The sequence below is a fragment of the Rhynchophorus ferrugineus genome, unplaced genomic scaffold (genome assembly GCF_030347505.1).
Source record: "Rhynchophorus ferrugineus isolate W39M unplaced genomic scaffold, kcgeb_rfMv2 rfM17, whole genome shotgun sequence".
Lineage (NCBI taxonomy): Eukaryota > Metazoa > Arthropoda > Insecta > Coleoptera > Curculionidae > Rhynchophorus > Rhynchophorus ferrugineus.
In genome coordinates this window covers 1,693,033-1,712,500 of record NW_027472596.1, presented here as the reverse complement: position 1 = coordinate 1,712,500, position 19,468 = coordinate 1,693,033, and the positions used below count along the sequence as shown (strand labels likewise).

Below are 19,468 nucleotides of genomic sequence, written 5' to 3'. Positions count from 1 at the left end.
GGCAGATTTTAGTTACATCATTTTTTCGCAACTTACCGTTGGCTTTCGTTCTAAAGGGCTTCACGTTCGTAGCCCTTCCGTGAATGCTAAACTTGAGGATGTTACATCTAATGACCACATCGTTATTGCTTTTCAGTGATGTTCGTCTTAAATACTGTCTTATAGCCAAATTATAATTTCTAGACTACTTGGTCCGTTTTCACTCTCGCACCCGTCTGGTGCAATTCATACTTTTATCTCACATCTTCTTAAATATTCGTTTAATATTTTGTTGAGAACGGAAAAATAGTTATTTTACTCTAAAACTACTTGGGTTTTGCGACTTGTCGAATAGCGAGTAGAAGATGATAATGCGAGCACAAATATGTTCTATTATAAACCCCTAAGTCTAGATGTATCGGTCATCGCGCCATTTAGCCTCATAAAAATTTGAAAATCGTAGAAAAGAACTGTAATTAGATTAAATTATGTTGTAGTCCTGTTATATGTTATAATAGTTTTATTTGAATTTTAGATGCACCTGCAAGCCTTAGGACCGATGTGTCTTCATATTCATATTGTCATGTATATGCAATTATAACTTTTTAAAATAAAATGTTCTTTCTTTCTGTTTGTTTGTTCTAGTTAATGTTATAACTAAAAATAATAAGAAGAGAATTAATAGATATCTAAATAAATTATTAATTGCTATTGTTATTTTCCTTCATATGAAATATAGGTAATGTGCATATATATATATGTAATGTAGTAATGTAATGTAACATAGTTAAAATAAAAAAATTATGCAAATGATAAACCTTGAACGATTTTGATAATTGTTAGAATCGGTTCGGTGAGGGTGATGGGCAATTAAAACCTTGGATTCAACTGTATTTGTTTAGGCAACCATATATTCATGAGACATGGTAACAATTTAGGCGCCGCCATCTAATTTTCTTTAAATACCGCTATATATAAAACAATCAAATGCTCCTATTTTCAATCTAGATACATACATGTTCATTTGTCAAATATAAATACTGTTAGCTGCCACTAAATAATATTGAAATTCCAGTTTTTATTCTTAGTCTGTATACATACTGCGATTTAATAGTAGGTAAGTAATTAAATACAAAACTATCATGATTTACTCTGGTGATAATAATTATATGCCTACTAATGCGTACAAATCAATTTTGAGTAAAATTTTGAATCAAATCTCAAATCAAAATACCAGTACACCTTCGGCAAAAGAAAATAAACCTAACAAGTTTCCAAGTATTATTTAAATAGTATATCTTACTTTATGGCTACTCAAAATTTCCATTATAGATTACAATTACCCACAAAATGCTCTGAATTCTGCCAACAACATTTATAATCCATCCCAGGGTGAAATTTATAATCCATATCTGTTTACCATGCACCAGAACGCAAGCAGGTTTATTCTATATGCAGATAATCCGCTTTACATGTTTATTAAAGCTAAAGAGTTAAGAAATATTAGCATTAGTCAAAGTTGGCATAAAAAGGAATATTCTCCGCATACCGAAAAAAATTTCTTTACTACAGTCAGGTTGGGGTTATTTTAACAGTTTTTTTTAATTCAACAGCATTTCAAATTATATAGTTAATTTTTTTTATTATTTATATAACAATTTACTATATTTTAGATTGGTAAACAAGTTAAATTGGTGTACTACATTGAAAGGGCACAAATGATAGCTGGTATTGCAGAATATCCAGTGCATGATTAATGATGAAAATTTAAGCAAACCTACGGCTTCCAGTAAGTGGATATTCAATAAGCGCATTAAACAAGAAAGAGTAATGTGAAATAATATGAAAAACAATTAGATACAGTAACCAACTACATTTTTAAATTTCATCCCATCGTTAATCAAAGATGGAGCTGTCATAAAGCAAAGCGTCATGGAAAGCTTGATTCAAAGGTTTACTAATGCAGAACAACAAGGGCAACTTTGAATTGTTATAGTATTATATTAGTTTAGAATATTTATAAAGGTTGTTTGTAATTATTATTATACATGAAATTATGTAATATAATGGTTATGGTTATTATTGTCATGAATTATTGTTAAATTATAATATATATTATATATATATATATATATATATATATATATATATATATATGTTATATATAAATATATATATATATATATATATATATATATATATATATTTATATATATATTTTATATATATATATATATATATATATATATATATACATATATATATATATATATATATATATATATATATATTTAATATTATTTACAATATTAGTACTTAGCAATAATTTAACAATAATTCATGACAATAATAGCCATAACCATTATATTACATAATTTCATGTATAATAATAATTACAAACAACCTTTATAAATATTCTAAACTATTATAACACTATAACAATTCAAAGTTGCCCTTGTTGTTCTGTATTAGTAAACCTTTGAATCAAGCTTTCCATGACGTCTTGCTTTATGACAGCTCCATCTTTGATTATCGATGGGATGAAATTTAAAAATGTAGTCGGTTACTGTATCTAATTGTTTTTCAGATTATTTCACATTACTCTTTCATGTTTAATGCGCTTATTGAATATCCACTTACTGGAAGCCGTAGGTTTGCTTAAATTTTCATCATTAATCATGCACTGGATATTCTGCAATACCAGCTATCATTTGTGCCCTTTCAATGTAGTACACCAATTTAACTTGTTTACCAATCTAAAATATAGTAAATTGTTATATAAATAATAAAAAAAATTAACTATATAATTTGAAATGCTGTTGAATTAAAAAAAACTGTTAAAATAACCCCAACCTGACTGTAGTAAAGAAATTTTTTTCGGTATGCGGAGAATATTCCTTTTTATGCCAACTTTGACTAATGCTAATATTTCTTAACTCTTTAGCTTTAATAAACATGTAAAGCGGATTATCTGCATATAGAATAAACCTGCTTGCGTTCTGGTGCATGGTAAACAGATATGGATTATAAATTTCACCCTGGGATGGATTATAAATGTTGTTGGCAGAATTCAGAGCATTTTGTGGGTAATTGTAATCTATAATGGAAATTTTGAGTAGCCATAAAGTAAGATATACTATTTAAATAATACTTGAAAACTTGTTAGGTTTATTTTCTTTTGCCGAAGGTGTACTGGTATTTTAATTTGAGATATCGGTATTGCTTTCAAAATTTTACTCAAAATTGATTTGTACGCATTAGTAGGCATATAATTATTATCACCAGAGTAAATCATGATAGTTTTGTATTTAATTACTTACCTACTATTAAATCGCAGTATGTATACAGACTAAGAATAAAAACTGGAATTTCAATATTATTTAGTGGCAGCTAACAGTATTTATATTTGACAAATGAACATGTATGTATCTAGATTGAAAATAGGAGCATTTGATTGTTTTATATATAGCGGTATTTAAAGAAAATTAGATGGCGGCGCCTAAATTGTTACCATGTCTCATGAATATATGGTTGCCTAAACAAATACAGTTGAATCCAAGGTTTTAATTGCCCATCACCCTCACCGAACCGATTCTAACAATTATCAAAATCGTTCAAGGTTTATCATTTGCATAATTTTTTTATTTTAACTATGTTACATTACATTACTACATTACATATATATATATGCACATTACCTATATTTCATATGAAGGAAAATAACAATAGCAATTAATAATTTATTTAGATATCTATTAATTCTCTTCTTATTATTTTTAGTTATAACATTAACTAGAACAAACAAACAGAAAGAAAGAACATTTTATTTTAAAAAGTTATAATTGCATATACATGACAATATGAATATGAAGACACATCGGTCCTAAGGCTTGCAGGTGCATCTAAAATTCAAATAAAACTATTATAACATATAACAGGACTACAACATAATTTAATCTAATTACAGTTCTTTTCTACGATTTTCAAATTTTTATGAGGCTAAATGGCGCGATGACCGATACATCTAGACTTAGGGGTTTATAATAGAACATATTTGTGCTGGCATTATCATCTTCTACTCGCTATTCGACAAGTCGCAAAACCCAAGTAGTTTTAGAGTAAAATAACTATTTTTCCGTTCTCAACAAAATATTAAACGAATATTTAAGAAGATGTGAGATAAAAGTATGAATTGCACCAGACGGGTGCGAGAGTGAAAACGGACCAAGTAGTCTAGAAATTATAATTTGGCTATAAGACAGTATTTAAGACGAACATCACTGAAAAGCAATAACGATGTGGTCATTAGATGTAACATCCTCAAGTTTAGCATTCACGGAAGGGCTACGACCGTGAAGCCCTTTAGAACGAAAGCCAACGGTAAGTTGCGAAAAAATGATGTAACTAAAATCTGCCCACGCGATGTTTGATTGGATGGGAAAGCTTCCCTTGCGATTCGGGCGACAATATCGTGGTATGCAGTCGGTCCTCTCACTCGTATCACTCGTTGAAATGATGAATGATAATGTACTATGTAAAGCATATTTCTGTTAAACACTGCCATGCCTCACGATGATAATGCGTTCATATGTCGGTTAAAAAGATTCAATCTTAGTTTGAGGATCCTCAGAATATATTCAAACATCTTCCTTAGCCAGCACGGTCGCCTTATCTCAACATAATTGAACCGTTAGGGAGAGTCGTATTTGTACGAGAATGGAACAAACAATATTAATTTCGAAACTATTACTCTCTACGAAACTATTCTCCGAAGAACTGTAGCTGCTGTTAAACAAATGATGACAGTGAAATGACCCAAACTCTTACTAATAAATAAATGTTGTGTATATGTCAGGTGTTGTCGAAACAATACACAAATAATTTTATATTTCATGAGAGACTAGTTTTAACTTTCATTCATTTCCCAGCTCTACTTTTGTAAAGATCAAACCATCATTATCCATAATGAGAAAATTGATAAGCAAAAGTTAAGTGCAGAGTAACAGCGCTAAATATATGGAAAATGATCCTATCGGATCACTTCAGTATCGATGTATTGTGAATACCTTACGCAACCGTGAAAAGTCTTAAAATATTAGCTTAGAAGTCGGAGAATGATACTGTCTTAAAACCGTCACAATTGCATATGTTAACCTTCTATATCAAAAACACCAATGATATATATTTTCCAACAAAACTAATGGCAGTACAACAAAAACGAACCGAAAAACACAGGGACAGCTCGATTCTACCGATTCGCCCATTATTTTGAACATAAACGAGACAATAATTACTATACCCCATTTATCATTACTTATATTAAAACATTATTTATTAAAAAAAAATATATATATATATATATGTATATATATAATGTTAACCTATATGTTCCCTGAAAACAACTGAATATGGAAGCAGAATTGTTATTTGTGCTCATTTTATAAAAAGCAGCATAGAACAATAACGCAACACTAAAAATCAAACGACCGACGAAAAGTGTAAAACAATAAAAAATGGCAACAATCTGATAAAACTTTAGATCAAATTTACTTGGCCATAAAAATATTCTGAAAAACTTCAACATCAAAAATTATGCGCCAAGCAGTGGAAGATTGATCCCTATAAATCAAGAAAATCGCTAAACGACAAGAATCACTGCTACCAACCACATCTAAATTATTCGAAAAGTTATTTTTTTAAACGGCTCAATCTAATTGCCGAAGAAAAACATCCCATTCCTGCTGACTAGCTGGAGTTATAAAAAAAACATTCAATACTTGATTGAAATGTATTCAACCACATTTCGAGAGCTGACCCAAGTCTTTGAAAAAATATAGTACAATTGTCTTATGAAACAAATTAGATAGGGAGATGATTCAGACCCTCAATTCATATATTTCGCATCGATATTTTAAAATAACGTGCGATGAAGAATGTTCACATTTGATATCTATCTATGCCGAAAAACCAAAATTATTACAAAAATATTGCCGTTCTTGGATCAATATTCTATTTACAAAAAACTAATGATATTATTAAAAGAGTAACAGTGGCCACATTTGCTGATGAAACTACTCGCTAAAAGTAGCAATATTCAGATGACTGTAATAAAGGACAAACTGCAGTCAATAAATTTACTGAATAGATTAAGAAAAGGGGAATAAAATTAATTGCACCAAAGCTTACACATATGGGTGTCACATCCAAAAAATCGAAGATATATAAATATTAGGGCATGACGTTGGTCTCCAAGTCCAGATCGAAACAGCATGTCAAAATGAAACGATAGGAACATTTTTGTGAAGCTCAAAAAATGTGATGGTTGCTTGGACGAGACAATCCGAATTAACATCCCACAATAAACTGTGATTATACAAACAAATCTTAAAACCAGCCTGGACCTAAGCTGTGCAATTATGAGGTTGACATCTAAGACATTTAATATTAACATAATCTATACTTATCAAACTAAAACTATTTCCAACAGTGTTAAAACGTCCGCTCGGCAACAGTGATCTTAACAGGATGTTGAAGAGACAAAATACCCTTTGCCCTAATGTAGATAGATGTGAAAATTGGGCAGTTATTAAAACTGTAATTGGTCCAACAAAACAGCATCGAATTAACCTCTAATTATTATCACTAACATCTTAAAAGATTTTGTAGACTTTTGACAACAGGATGGATTACTAACAAAACAAATCGAATTTTGTAGATTGATTCAGTTACATGTTCCGACGCATCAAACAGTATCTTTTTACCATGGTAATATGAGAAGGAACATTTCGCTACGATTTTACATCTTTACAAAACGCACTTGGCGGTGTATGGGCACGGTCGCCATCTACATATGAGGAACGTTAAAAATTTTGGTCGGAAGAATTATATGTGGATGGGCCATGTAAGCTATTTAAAGCTTAGATCTGGGCGGATTAAGAACAATACAAAGAAAACCTCACTAGATTGTTGCAGTTAACAATTAGTAATATGTACGCCATATTTTCTTGGATATAGAAGTAGTCGAAAAGTAGAACGCCGAATAACTAAGGGAATTAAACTTTTCTATATCAAACTATTCAATAAACAAACTGTCGTTTTACACTTCAATACAATTAATAAACTTCAATTTAATCTATACAAATAATTGTAGATTCTTAAAAATGCAATTTCAATTATGATTACTTAAACAGTTACTTAAAGAAATATATAATTGTAATATTATTTACTTACTTAAGACCGGCAGCCTGTATACCCTTCTTTGCTTGCTTGGGGCATGTGCATCTAAAATACAATGAATTTTTTTTATAAAATTTACAATATATATTTATTTCAAGTTAATACATTTATTATTATTTATATTTAATTCTTATACCTATCATATTTATGCCTGTCCTTTTCTATTAACATACATCTGCATCTAGAATTAATATTAATTAACGAATTAAGACATAGAACAATAACGCAACACTAAAAATCAAACGACCGACGAAAAGTGTAAAACAATAAAAAATGGCAACAATCTGATAAAACTTTAGATCAAATTTACTTGGCCATAAAAATATTCTGAAAAACTTCAACATCAAAAATTATGCGCCAAGCAGTGGAAGATTGATCCCTATAAATCAAGAAAATCGCTAAACGACAAGAATCACTGCTACCAACCACATCTAAATTATTCGAAAAGTTATTTTTTTAAACGGCTCAATCTAATTGCCGAAGAAAAACATCCCATTCCTGCTGACTAGCTGGAGTTATAAAAAAAACATTCAATACTTGATTGAAATGTATTCAACCACATTTCGAGAGCTGACCCAAGTCTTTGAAAAAATATAGTACAATTGTCTTATGAAACAAATTAGATAGGGAGATGATTCAGACCCTCAATTCATATATTTCGCATCGATATTTTAAAATAACGTGCGATGAAGAATGTTCACATTTGATATCTATCTATGCCGAAAAACCAAAATTATTACAAAAATATTGCTGTTCTTGGATCAATATTCTATTTACACTAAACTAATGATATTATTAAAAGAGTAACAGTGGCCACATTTGCTGATGAAACTACTCGCTAAAAGTAGCAATATTCAGATGACTGTAATAAAGGACAAACTGCAGTCAATAAATTTACTGAATAGATTAAGAAAAGGGGAATAAAATTAATTGCACCAAAGCTTACACATATGGGTGTCACATCCAAAAAATCGAAGATAAATAAATATTAGGGCATGACGTTGGTCTCCAAGTCCAGATCGAAACAGCATGTCAAAATGAAACGATAGGAACATTTTTGTGAAGCTCAAAAAATGTGATGGTTGCTTGGACGAGACAATCCGAATTAACATCCCACAATAAACTGTGATTATACAAACAAATCTTAAAACCAGCCTGGACCTAAGCTGTGCAATTATGAGGTTGACATCTAAGACATTTAATATTAACATAATCTATACTTATCAAACTAAAACTATTTCCAACAGTGTTAAAACGTCCGCTCGGCAACAGTGATCTTAACAGGATGTTGAAGAGACAAAATACCCTTTGCCCTAATGTAGATAGATGTGAAAATTGGGCAGTTATTAAAACTGTAATTGGTCCAACAAAACAGCATCGAATTAACCTCTAATTATTATCACTAACGTCTTAAAAGATTTTGTAGACTTTTGACAACAGGATGGATTACTAACAAAACAAATCGAATTTTGTAGATTGATTCAGTTACATGTTCCGACGCATCAAACAGTATCTTTTTACCATGGTAATATGAGAAGGAACATTTCGCTACGATTTTACATCTTTACAAAATGCACTTGGCGGTGTATGGGCACGGTCGCCATCTACATATGAGGAACGTTAAAAATTTTGGTCGGAAGAATTATATGTGGATGGGCCATGTAAGCTATTTAAAGCTTAGATCTGGGCGGATTAAGAACAATACAAAGAAAACCTCATTAGATTGTTGCAGTTAACAATTAGTAATATGTACGCCATATTTTCTTGGATATAGAAGTAGTCGAAAAGTAGAACGCCGAATAACTAAGGGAATTAAACTTTTCTATATCAAACTATTCAATAAACAAACTGTCGTTTTACACTTCAATACAATTAATAAACTTCAATTTAATCTATACAAATAATTGTAGATTCTTAAAAATGCAATTTCAATTATGATTACTTAAACAGTTACTTAAAGAAATATATAATTGTAATATTATTTACTTACTTAAGACCGGCAGCCTGTATACCCTTCTTTGCTTGCTTGGGGCATGTGCATCTAAAATACAATGAATTTTTTTTATAAAATTTACAATATATATTTATTTCAAGTTAATACATTTATTATTATTTATATTTAATTCTTATACCTATCATATTTATGCCTGTCCTTTTCTATTAACATACATCTGCATCTAGAATTAATATTAATTAACGAATTAAGACTTTACTTGATACGTATGTATAACTACTTTTAAATAGGAATCCTATAGTGCCTATTTAATTTACATACCTATCATAATTAGTATGCCGGTCTTTTTCGACAGATGCACATCTGCATCTAGAATGTAACATAATTTGAGATTTCCAGAACTAATTTAATATTCATCCATATTTTTACCTGCCATATATCTCCTTTTTAGCAAGCTCGTAACATATGCATCTAAAAAATAACATATCATTTTGATTACTTGTTTTTTAAATTTTTTTCACTTTATAAAATATCACAGTATCTCTGCTGCATCTATGACTTGTGTACCCTTTAAAACCATTATATTTTTATTTGTCCACTGTTCATATGTAATGCTTCTCTATTTATTTCCTTTCTGCTTCTTTTATTTTTCATCTAGATTTCCTGAACGACAACAAAATGTATGTATCCTCTTAAATGTATAGGTTGATCTTAATCAACAATTGGTTTTATTCCATGTCATATTGCAAATTAAGCAATTACTTAGGGCATCACATTTTTTTACAACATAAACCATTTAAAAGAATGAAATATTCAGCAATGAACTTACTATATACAATATTTTCATGTATTCTTATTGTGATATTTGTCGTTAATTTGTTACAATTGAATATAGAATAGAATTATATCGATCTTTGCCTAATAGAGTTGTTTATGTAATTTATATACATACTTATAACTTTTGTATCACAATATTCCCTTGTTTCCCTTATTTTAGTGTTTAATCATTGTATTTGTATCTACATCAAAGCATTTATTTCTAGCATATACCTGTCGTATTTCCCAATAGTTCTACAATCTATAATTCCATAATTATTAAGGGTCTAGTTTTTATTGAAATTGCTTGATACATTTCTCACATAGGAGAGTCCGTAAAATTGGTTAAAAATAAAATAAACTGTTAATTACTCGATTAATTAATTATACTAACTTAGGACTAGTTAATTACTAACTTAGGACTAACTATTAGACTTACTTATCATGTAGTTTTAATTTGTCCTTGGCTGATTGACAACATGAGCATCTAAAACATGATAATTTTATCATATTCATAGGATTATTTATATGAATAGTTATAACCATTTACATGTCATATTTTTATTAACAGCTTCTTTTTGGAATGATATGAATAACAAAAGAAATTTAAGGAGTTACCTTTTATTTGTCGAAGTATGATCCATTTATAGGGTGGTTTAAACCTAAACGTTCGTATATATCTGTAAAGAACACTATACAATTTCTAAGCCTATGACAAAATATATTAATTATGGTCAATAACAAGAAGGCAGGTTGAATTGTAACAAATTAAGTAACCAAAATCTAATACAAAATATAATATTCTTTCGTAGAATAAAGAGGCTGGTAGTAATTTTCGGTTATGGAATTATGATCTGCTTGACAGGTGCGGTTACAACTAATTAAATCCTGGTCAAACTTAACAGTTTATTAAGGGTAGACGAAAATACAAGCACAAAAGGCCTTAGAAAAATAGAAAAACTAGCGTCAGAGAATACATAACCCCATTGATGGTTATGATGAGGAACAGCGATTGCCTAACGGGTAAAGAGATCGTCTAAAATTAAGTCGGTTGGTAGGCCCATCTTTCGCATAGCGCGTGAATTGACTACAAACAATAATTCCGAAAGATGGCGGTACAATACATAGTTGTGAACTGTATTAATATGATCATGTTAATTCACGCGCTATGCGAAAGATGGGCCTACCAACCGACTTGATTTTAGACGATCTCTTTACCCGTTAGGCAATCGCTGTTCCCCATCATAATCATCAATGGGGTTATGTACTCTCTGACGCTGGTTTTTCAATTTTTTTTAATGTCTTTTGTGCTTGCATTTTCGTCTACGCTTAATAAACTGTTGGGGTTATGTACTCTCTGACGCTGGTTATTCTATTTTTTAAGGTTTTTTGTGCTTGTATTTTCGTATACGCTTAATAAACTGTTATGTATGACTAGGATTTAATTAGTTGTAACCGCACCTGTCAAGCAGATCATAATTCCATAACCGAAACTTACTACCAGCCTCTTTATTCTACGAAAGAATACTATATTTTGTATTAGATTTTGGTTACTTAATGTGTTCCAATTCAATCTGCCTTCTTGTTACTGACCATAATTAATATATTTTGTCATACGCTTAGAAATTGTATAGTGTTCTTTACAGATGAATTAATTGCTAACAGTTATATACGAATCTTTAGGTTTAAACCTCCCCATACATGGATCATACTTCGATAAATAAAAGGTAACTCCTTAAATTTCTTTTGTTATTCCTTCCATTCCAAAAGGAAGCTGTTAATAAAAATATGACATGTAAATGTTTATAACTATTCATATTAATAATCCTATGAATATGATAAAATTATCATGTTTTAGATGCTCATGTTGTCAATCGTCCAAGGACAAATTAGAAGTACATGATAAGTAAGCCTAATAGTTAGTTATAAGTTAGTATATTTTATTTTCGAGTAATTAACAGTTTATTATATTTTAAACCTATTTTACGGACTCTCTTATGTGAGAACTATATCAAGCAATTTCTATAAAAACTAGACCCTTAATAATTATGGAATAATAGATTGTAGAACTATTGGGAAATACGACAGGTATATGATAGAAATAAATGCTTCAAAACACATACAAATACAATGATTAAACACTAAAATAAGGGGAACAAGGGAATATTGTGATACAAAAGTTATAAGTATGTATATAAATTACATAAACAACTCTATTAGGCAAAGATCAATATAATTCTATTCTATATTCAATTCTAAAAATTTAATGACAAATATTACAATAAGAATACATGAAAATATTACATATAGTAAGTTCAGTGCCGAATATTTCATTCTTTTGAATGGTTTATTTTGTAAAAAAAGTGATGCCCTAAGCAATTGCTTAATTTGCAATATGACATGGAGTAAAACCAATTGTTGATTAAGATCAACCTATAAATTTAAGAGGATACTTATATTTTGTTGTCGTTTAGGAAATCTAGATGAAAAATAAAAAGAAGCAGAAAGGAAATAAATAGAGAAGCATTACATATGAACAGTGGACAAATAAAAATATAATGGTTTTAAAGAGTACACAAGTCATAGATGCAGCAGAGATACTGTGAAATTATATAAAGTGAAAAAATATATAAAAAACAAGTCATCCAAAATAAAATGTTATTTTTTAGATGTATATGTTACTAGCTTGCTAAAAACTTATGATTTGGGACGGGACGGAATTAATACACCACTTATGGCATTGGAACAAAAGAGGAATTTTATTTTGATCCCTGGTAATTTATACCCACTCGATACAAGTCACAGCGCCCTCTGCTACCTTTTCTTCCTCCTTTCTATACTGGCTCTTGTATCGAGACAAGTCATATATTTCATACTCTCCTTCAATTTAAATGTTCTGTATAACTTAACCTAATTAAGATTGTAAACAAAGATTACAAAAGTACATTTAAATTGTCAGAACAAAACTATTACATTGTACATACAAATTTGTTCGAACTTAGAACTATTCTATTTCTACATCGCGAGAATTTTAACTTTAATTAATAACTTAATCAAATGAATCTACACAATTATGCAATAAACAAAGGTAACAGTCAGTTTTCTACTTAAAAACAATTCTCTGAACAATCATAAAAATAGTCGCCAAAACACTGTCCAATTTAATATCGATTTTATAGCTTGTTCTTGGGATGTCAAACATACACATGTATTTCTCTTGGAATAAATTTCTTTCATGCCTCAGGGTTGTTTTTATCAAATGATATGAATCCATTAACACTTTCTAGTTGGTTACTATACCAATCTTCATAACTTGCTCCTTCAAGTCCACTCTCGCATTACATTAATCCACAATTTACATAAGGTCTTCTGGTATCACTGAGGTATCATAACTAAATGGTCGCCACTATCTCCATTTTCTTCTTCTAATATTGTACTCAATTTTGTTTTCTCCAGTTTTCTACCTTTATCACCTTCACCTATTACTTTCAACTCAATCATTCACTAACATTATTTTGCTTTATGAGCTTCCTTCTGTTCTTTATCTCTATACTCCAAATCAATTATTATTCTTCACAGTTCCCTTTGTTTTATTGTTATTTTCTTCTAGACCATATTAATCAGAATGAAATCCTAGTATGTTTGTTATTTCCATTACTATCAAAATCATTATCACTCCATTTCCAACTCGAAATCAGAATCTTTTTAATATAACCTTCTTTCTTTGTCGTCTTTTCTTTGTCCTTTCTTCTTCGTCTTCGGATAAAGCTTCAGCCATTTTTGTCTTTTCTGTTGAAATAAGCAGACAATAGGCGACATATATCTCATGGTCGTCTAATTGCCTCTCTCTTGCAAAATTATCTTCATCGATTTACTCACATATTCTTCTTTGGAATTTTATCTGCTCACCTTATATTGGTCTCTCTATATATTTTCTAAACGGTATATCTTTAATTATTTCTTCACTATTATCCATATTGAAGTTTACTTCCATTGGCTTACCAAATTGGTCTGTTTAGATGCGATTTTGTAACTAACGAAACTTATATGCATTTTAATCTTCTATACGGTACCCTAAAATTCCTCAAGAAGTCGTTAAATTATATGTTTTTGATGAATCTTTAATCACTACTATCTTCGCTCTTTTCATTCCAATAAACTGTTCTTCTTCATAAAAACTTTCCATTAAATCCACTATTTATTCTTACTGTCCTTTTAATAATGAGCCATCAATGAATATTACGAGATGAACATTATCTCATTTCGTGTTCCAAACTTTAGGTGAATTTCTCAATCCATACATTGCTCAATTTAATTTATGGTATCTTGTTTCATTTATAATATGATCAAACGTCAATTTGATTTATTTTTCACTTTGGATCCAGTTGTGTTGAATTTATATTTATATAAAATTTTAATGTTTTCTAACTAAACTTTTCTTCATCGGGTTCAATAGCTTTTCATTCCACCTGTAATTCTGTTGGACCCCTTATTTCTAGTTTTTAATACTTCTCTAGTCCTTGCAACTAACACATGGTTGATTTTCTAAACTCTTCTCCATTACTAATTGCTTCATTGATTACAATGTTTCTTTATCCTACCGATAATTATGTTGTACCCCAAGTTACTCGTTTACTAGAGTTTCCCTGATCGTTGTATATAATACACGTGGTTGATTTTCCAAACTGTTGATTACTTCATTAATAATTACTACATTGATTACAATGTTTCCTTCTATCCTACTGATAATTCTGTTGGATTCCATGTTAATAGTTTACTAGTGCTTCATTGATCCTTGAATATTGTAAACGTGATTGATTTTCTAAACTCTTATTTACTCCATTACTATTTAATACATTGATTACAATGTTTCCTTCCTTCTTACTGATAAATCAAGATCACATTTTTCTAGTTTTTTGGTCTTCCTTCTGATGGTCATTGATCTTTGAGTGCTCTAGTGCTCCTAAATTAAGAACTAAAAGCTTTTCCTAATCTCCATTCCCCTGCACTCTCCGTCGTCACCATACTACTTCTCATTTACACCGAGAATTCTGGGCCCATAACCTGTTACGAACCACTTATGATTCGGGACGGAACGGAATTAATACACCACTTATGGCCTTGGAACAAAAGAGAAATTTTATTTTGATCCCTTGCAATTTATTCCCACTCGATACAAGTGATAGCGCCCTCTACTACTTTTCTTCCTCCTTTCTATACTGGCTCTTGTATTGAGACAAGTCATATATTTAACAGAAAAAACATGGATGAATATTAAATAGTTCTGGAAATCTCAAATTATGTTATATTCCAGATGCAGGTGTGCATCTGTCGAAAAAGACCGGCATACTAATTATGATAGGTATGTAAATAAAATAGGCACTATAGGATTCCTATTTAAAAGTAGTTATACACACATATCAAGTCTTAATTCATTAATTAATATTAATTCTAGATGCAGATGTATATGTATATGAAATGTATGTATGTAAAACTGTATGTAAAAATATGTAATGTATATCAAAGGACAGGCATACATATGATAGGTATAAGAATTAAATATAAATAATAATAATTGTATTAACTTGAAATAAATGTATATCGTAAATTTTATAAAAAAGAATTCATTTTATTTTAGATGCACATGCCTCAAGCAAGCAGAGAAGGGTATACAGGATGCTGGTCTTAACTAAGTAAATAATATTACAATTATATATTTCTTTAAGTAACTGTTTAAGTAATCATAATTGAAATTGCATTTTTAAGAATCTACAACTATTTGTATAGATTAAAATGAAATTTATTGATTGTATTGAAGTGTAAAACGACAGTTTGTTTATTGAATAGTTTGATATAGAAAAGTTTAATTTCCTTAGCGATTCAGCGTTCTACTGTAGAAAGCTGAAGTGAAAATATGCGCTAAAGCACAAACAGACGCCCTGAACAAACAGACGGAAAAGCTGGAAAAGAGCGAAAAGGCTTCCGAAGATCTTAAAAAAGAAATCAAAATTCTCACTGTTACGATAACAGACTTCATGAATTATCAAAAAGATGCCATGGAAATAAAAACTCCCGCTGCCACAGAAACCCAGACCCAGACCCAGACGCCAGCTAAACCGGCACAACGGTCAGGCCAAACTGAAGACCCAGACGACGGTTTCACCTTGGTGGGAAAAAGGAAGAGAGGGCCCATCACTCCACCTCAGGAAAGCCAGCTGCCGAAGGCCGGCAACAAGGGGAAACAGGCTCCCAAATCACAACCCAATCCGATAGTCAAGCCGGCCATTCAATCTACCCAATCGAAAGCCAAGGCTAACGTACAGCCCTCGATTACAAAATTTGCCACCAAACCAGTGCAAAACAAGCCGACCACCAGGACGGCCCCACAGCCACTACCGAAACAAGTTACCGCAAGACGAACCCAGCCTGCACAGGTAAGTAGCCAGGCTACTAAACAAATCTTAACCTCTACAGCAAAAACAGTGCCAACTATTTCGGCTACTGTTTTTCAAACTGACCCAAAGGAAAAAATTCCGCCTATAGTGACTCTCTGCTCCGTGACAACTAGAGGTTCATGGAGCTCATTAGAATTGTTAAGGCACAATCAATAGATATTATAACCCAAAACAAAAAGGAAGGCATTTTCTTATTCGTCACCACAAGCGACGATTACCGAAACTCCCTACCCTTCTCGAGGAAAGGAATTACCCTTATCATTCCTTATGTCATCCGGAGGAGAGAGCATTTCGCGTAATAATAAGAAACATCCCAGAATCACTCTGCATTGACGAAGTACGTGAACTTCTCTTTGATCAAGGCTTCCATCCCAAATTTGTGCAAAAATGGAAATTAAAATCCGGGATAGAACTACCAATTGTTCACAAAGTTGTCCTTCGCGAAGAGCGACAGATCATATATATGACCAAACTCGGCATCATCACAGTGTGCAGCGCAGTGCTTCAACTGCCAGCTTTTCGGGCATTCTAGCTCGTATTGCTGAGCCCCTCATTGTGCCTCAAATGTGTCGGGCATCACGACACTAAAGCCTCAACCAAAATCCCAGAAGCACATCCATAGTGCAGCAATTACAGTGAAATTCATACCGCAAACTTCACCGGTTGCAGTTGCCGTCCTGCTCTAACAAAACCAAAAATTCCAACCGAATCCAGGCCTCCAGAAGTTTCTGCATGGAGCAACCAAGGTGGCAGGAAGCTAGCACAAAAATTAGCCAGCGCCACCCAGCCTGCTCCAACTCAAACTCTTGCACCAACCAATAAACGGGACCTTAACTCCCCAATGCAGGCGTTTACTGACCCGCAGGCTTTCCTGCAAGTGATTGCCCTGGCTCACCAACTTGCTCGTCTATTTCCAAATGTCGCCGCCTAAGCGGCAACATTTACCTGTTTCTTTAACTTCCAGCAGCCTTTTAATTCTTCGAGATGACTGGAATGCAAACAGCTTACGCGGAAAGCAAGCGGAATTGGAAGACGTCATGACATTCTATGACGTCGACATCGTTCTCATCCAGGAAACTTTCCTGAAACCTCCGCATCGTCTCTCTTTCGAAAACTTTTTTGTATACAGAAACGATAGAACTCCGGGTCGAGGCGGTGGAACCGCCATTCTCGCCAGAAAAGGAGTCAAACACGAGCTCCTTCCATGGTTATCAGTAAACAACTTCGAAACAATCTCCGTTAAAATCGATATCCAAGAACGTCCCTTCGTGATTACATCCCTGTACAGGAAATCTTCTGCATTCAACTATGCTGAATACCGATCACTCGTCGAAGGAAAATTTCCAAAAATAATAGGTGTCGACTTCAACGCCCACCACCCTTCAATCCCGCAGGTAACGCCATCGTAGCTTTAAGTGCAGATCTAGGCTACGGTCTTACCTTGCCAGATGAACCCACCCATCACCCTAGTACAATTTCTTAAGGCGCAGCAAGAATCCTTGATTTCTTTATTCTTCAAGACGTAAATCGCCATTCCGAAGTTCGGGTCCTTGACGAACTAGACTCTGATCATCGTTCGGTCCTTCTCAAACTCGGAAACTGCGGCACCACTCAAGTCCCACTAACAAGATTCAGGAAAAAAACCGACTGGAAAAACTACCAATCTCTTCTCCTGAAACTCGATCCAATTCCGAAAATTAACACATCAGAACAGCTCGAGGAAGCCGTATTCAAGGTAACTCGTCATATTCAGTCTGCTCACGAATCTACCACAGTCAAAATTTCATCACAACCCCAGCCGTGGAAAAACAACCTTCCCGTTTCTCTTAAACGTGAAATTCGCATCAAAAACGGTTTATGCAGATTAGCTCGATTCACCCCTGATGCTGCAGACAAAAGGGAGGCGAAGAGAGCATGCAAGAGGGTAAGGGCGGCCGTCTCGACTTGGCGAGCAATGAAATGGAACTCATTTCTAGCGGACCAAAGTCTGGATGGCCCCCCTTCCTTCTGGCGTGTCTCCAAATGTCTCGTGTGGAAGACGCACAATGTCACCCCCCCTGAAGTCAGTGGTTATAGCAAATTTTGCAGTCAATGACCAAGAAAAAGTCGAGCTTCTTGCAGAGACCTACGGAGCTCAAAGGAAATGGCTCCCATCCGCAGAGAACACTAAAGCTAAAGACAATGACACTGTCATCAACGAATCCAACTCCGTCAAAAGACCAGTAACCCCAGCCTTTCTTCTCAACCATTTCGTGTCTCCAAAGTCTCTACAGACTATGATCGGCAAACTTCAAACCAAAAAATCTCCAGGTTTCGATAGAATATCGATTACCCAGTTAAAAAACTCCCGCATAAGTAGCTCGCAGAACTGGCAAACATCGTTAACTCCATCATGAGGCTGCAAAATTTCCCGGCGTCTTGGAAACACGCACATATAGCGGTTATACCCAAGAAAAGAGCAAAATCATCTCCATCTGATTACAGTCCTATCAGCCTTCCCAGAGCCATCTCGAAGCTTGCCGAGAGGGCAATACTCTACGCTCTCAACTCTTTCATAAAGGAAAACAACATCATTCCAGATGAACAATTCGGCTTTCCCGTTCACCACTCATCCGTCCATCAGGCTACCCGTCTGGCCGTACACATCCATTATGCTCTTGACCAACGTAAAACGCTTGGAGAAGTTCTTCTGGACCTAACCAAAGCCTCGACAAGCTCTGGCACGACGGATTGATCGCAAAGTACGTGCGGTTAGGCCTCCCAGAAGACCTAACCGCCTCATCAAGTCCTATCTCTCGGACAGAAATTTCCGGACCAAGATCAGGGAATCACTTTCCAGTCGTAAACAAATCGATGCTGGCGTACCACAAGGTTCCCCGCTGGCGCCAGCCTTATTTAACCTCTTTATTTCAAATCTGCTGAGAAAAGAGCACATTGACGTCGCGTTTTACTCTGACGACACTGTTTTCTTCACGGCTGCCAGGTTCGAAGTTACAATTCATGAACGTTTACAGAAGCCGCTCGATCA

The 19,468-nt window shown here is 32.9% G+C and overlaps 1 protein-coding gene and 1 long non-coding RNA gene across 4 annotated transcripts in view; one reads left to right on the top strand and one right to left on the bottom strand.

Annotated features, from left to right (window-relative positions):
- Window positions 1-10,982, bottom strand: part of LOC143205789 (uncharacterized) — a 29,498-nt gene extending 18,516 nt beyond the window's left edge. The window contains exons 1-8 of one of the 3 annotated variants that reach the window (XM_076418825.1): window positions 10,604-10,982; window positions 10,425-10,472; window positions 9,599-9,640; window positions 9,491-9,538; window positions 9,348-9,392; window positions 9,206-9,256; window positions 7,210-7,260; window positions 2,619-2,735 (exon numbers count right to left, since the gene is read on the bottom strand). In XM_076418825.1, coding sequence (XP_076274940.1) covers window positions 2,687-2,735; window positions 7,210-7,260; window positions 9,206-9,256; window positions 9,348-9,392; window positions 9,491-9,538; window positions 9,599-9,640; window positions 10,425-10,472; window positions 10,604-10,629 — 360 coding nt within the window. In that variant the 5' untranslated portion in view covers window positions 10,630-10,982 and the 3' untranslated portion in view covers window positions 2,619-2,686. Of the gene's footprint in view, window positions 1-2,618; window positions 2,736-3,715; window positions 3,882-7,209; window positions 7,261-9,205; window positions 9,257-9,347; window positions 9,393-9,490; window positions 9,539-9,598; window positions 9,641-10,424; window positions 10,473-10,603 lie in introns of those variants that run through there. The other 2 variants (XM_076418826.1, XM_076418827.1) reach the window with 2 other exon arrangements.
- Window positions 10,983-11,572: 590 nt separating this feature from the next.
- Window positions 11,573-12,598, top strand: LOC143205803 (uncharacterized). Its single transcript, XR_013007921.1, has 3 exons — window positions 11,573-11,712; window positions 11,844-11,891; window positions 12,460-12,598. It is a non-coding gene; the product is annotated as an uncharacterized LOC143205803 (long non-coding RNA).
- The last annotated feature ends 6,870 nt before the right edge of the window (window positions 12,599-19,468 follow it).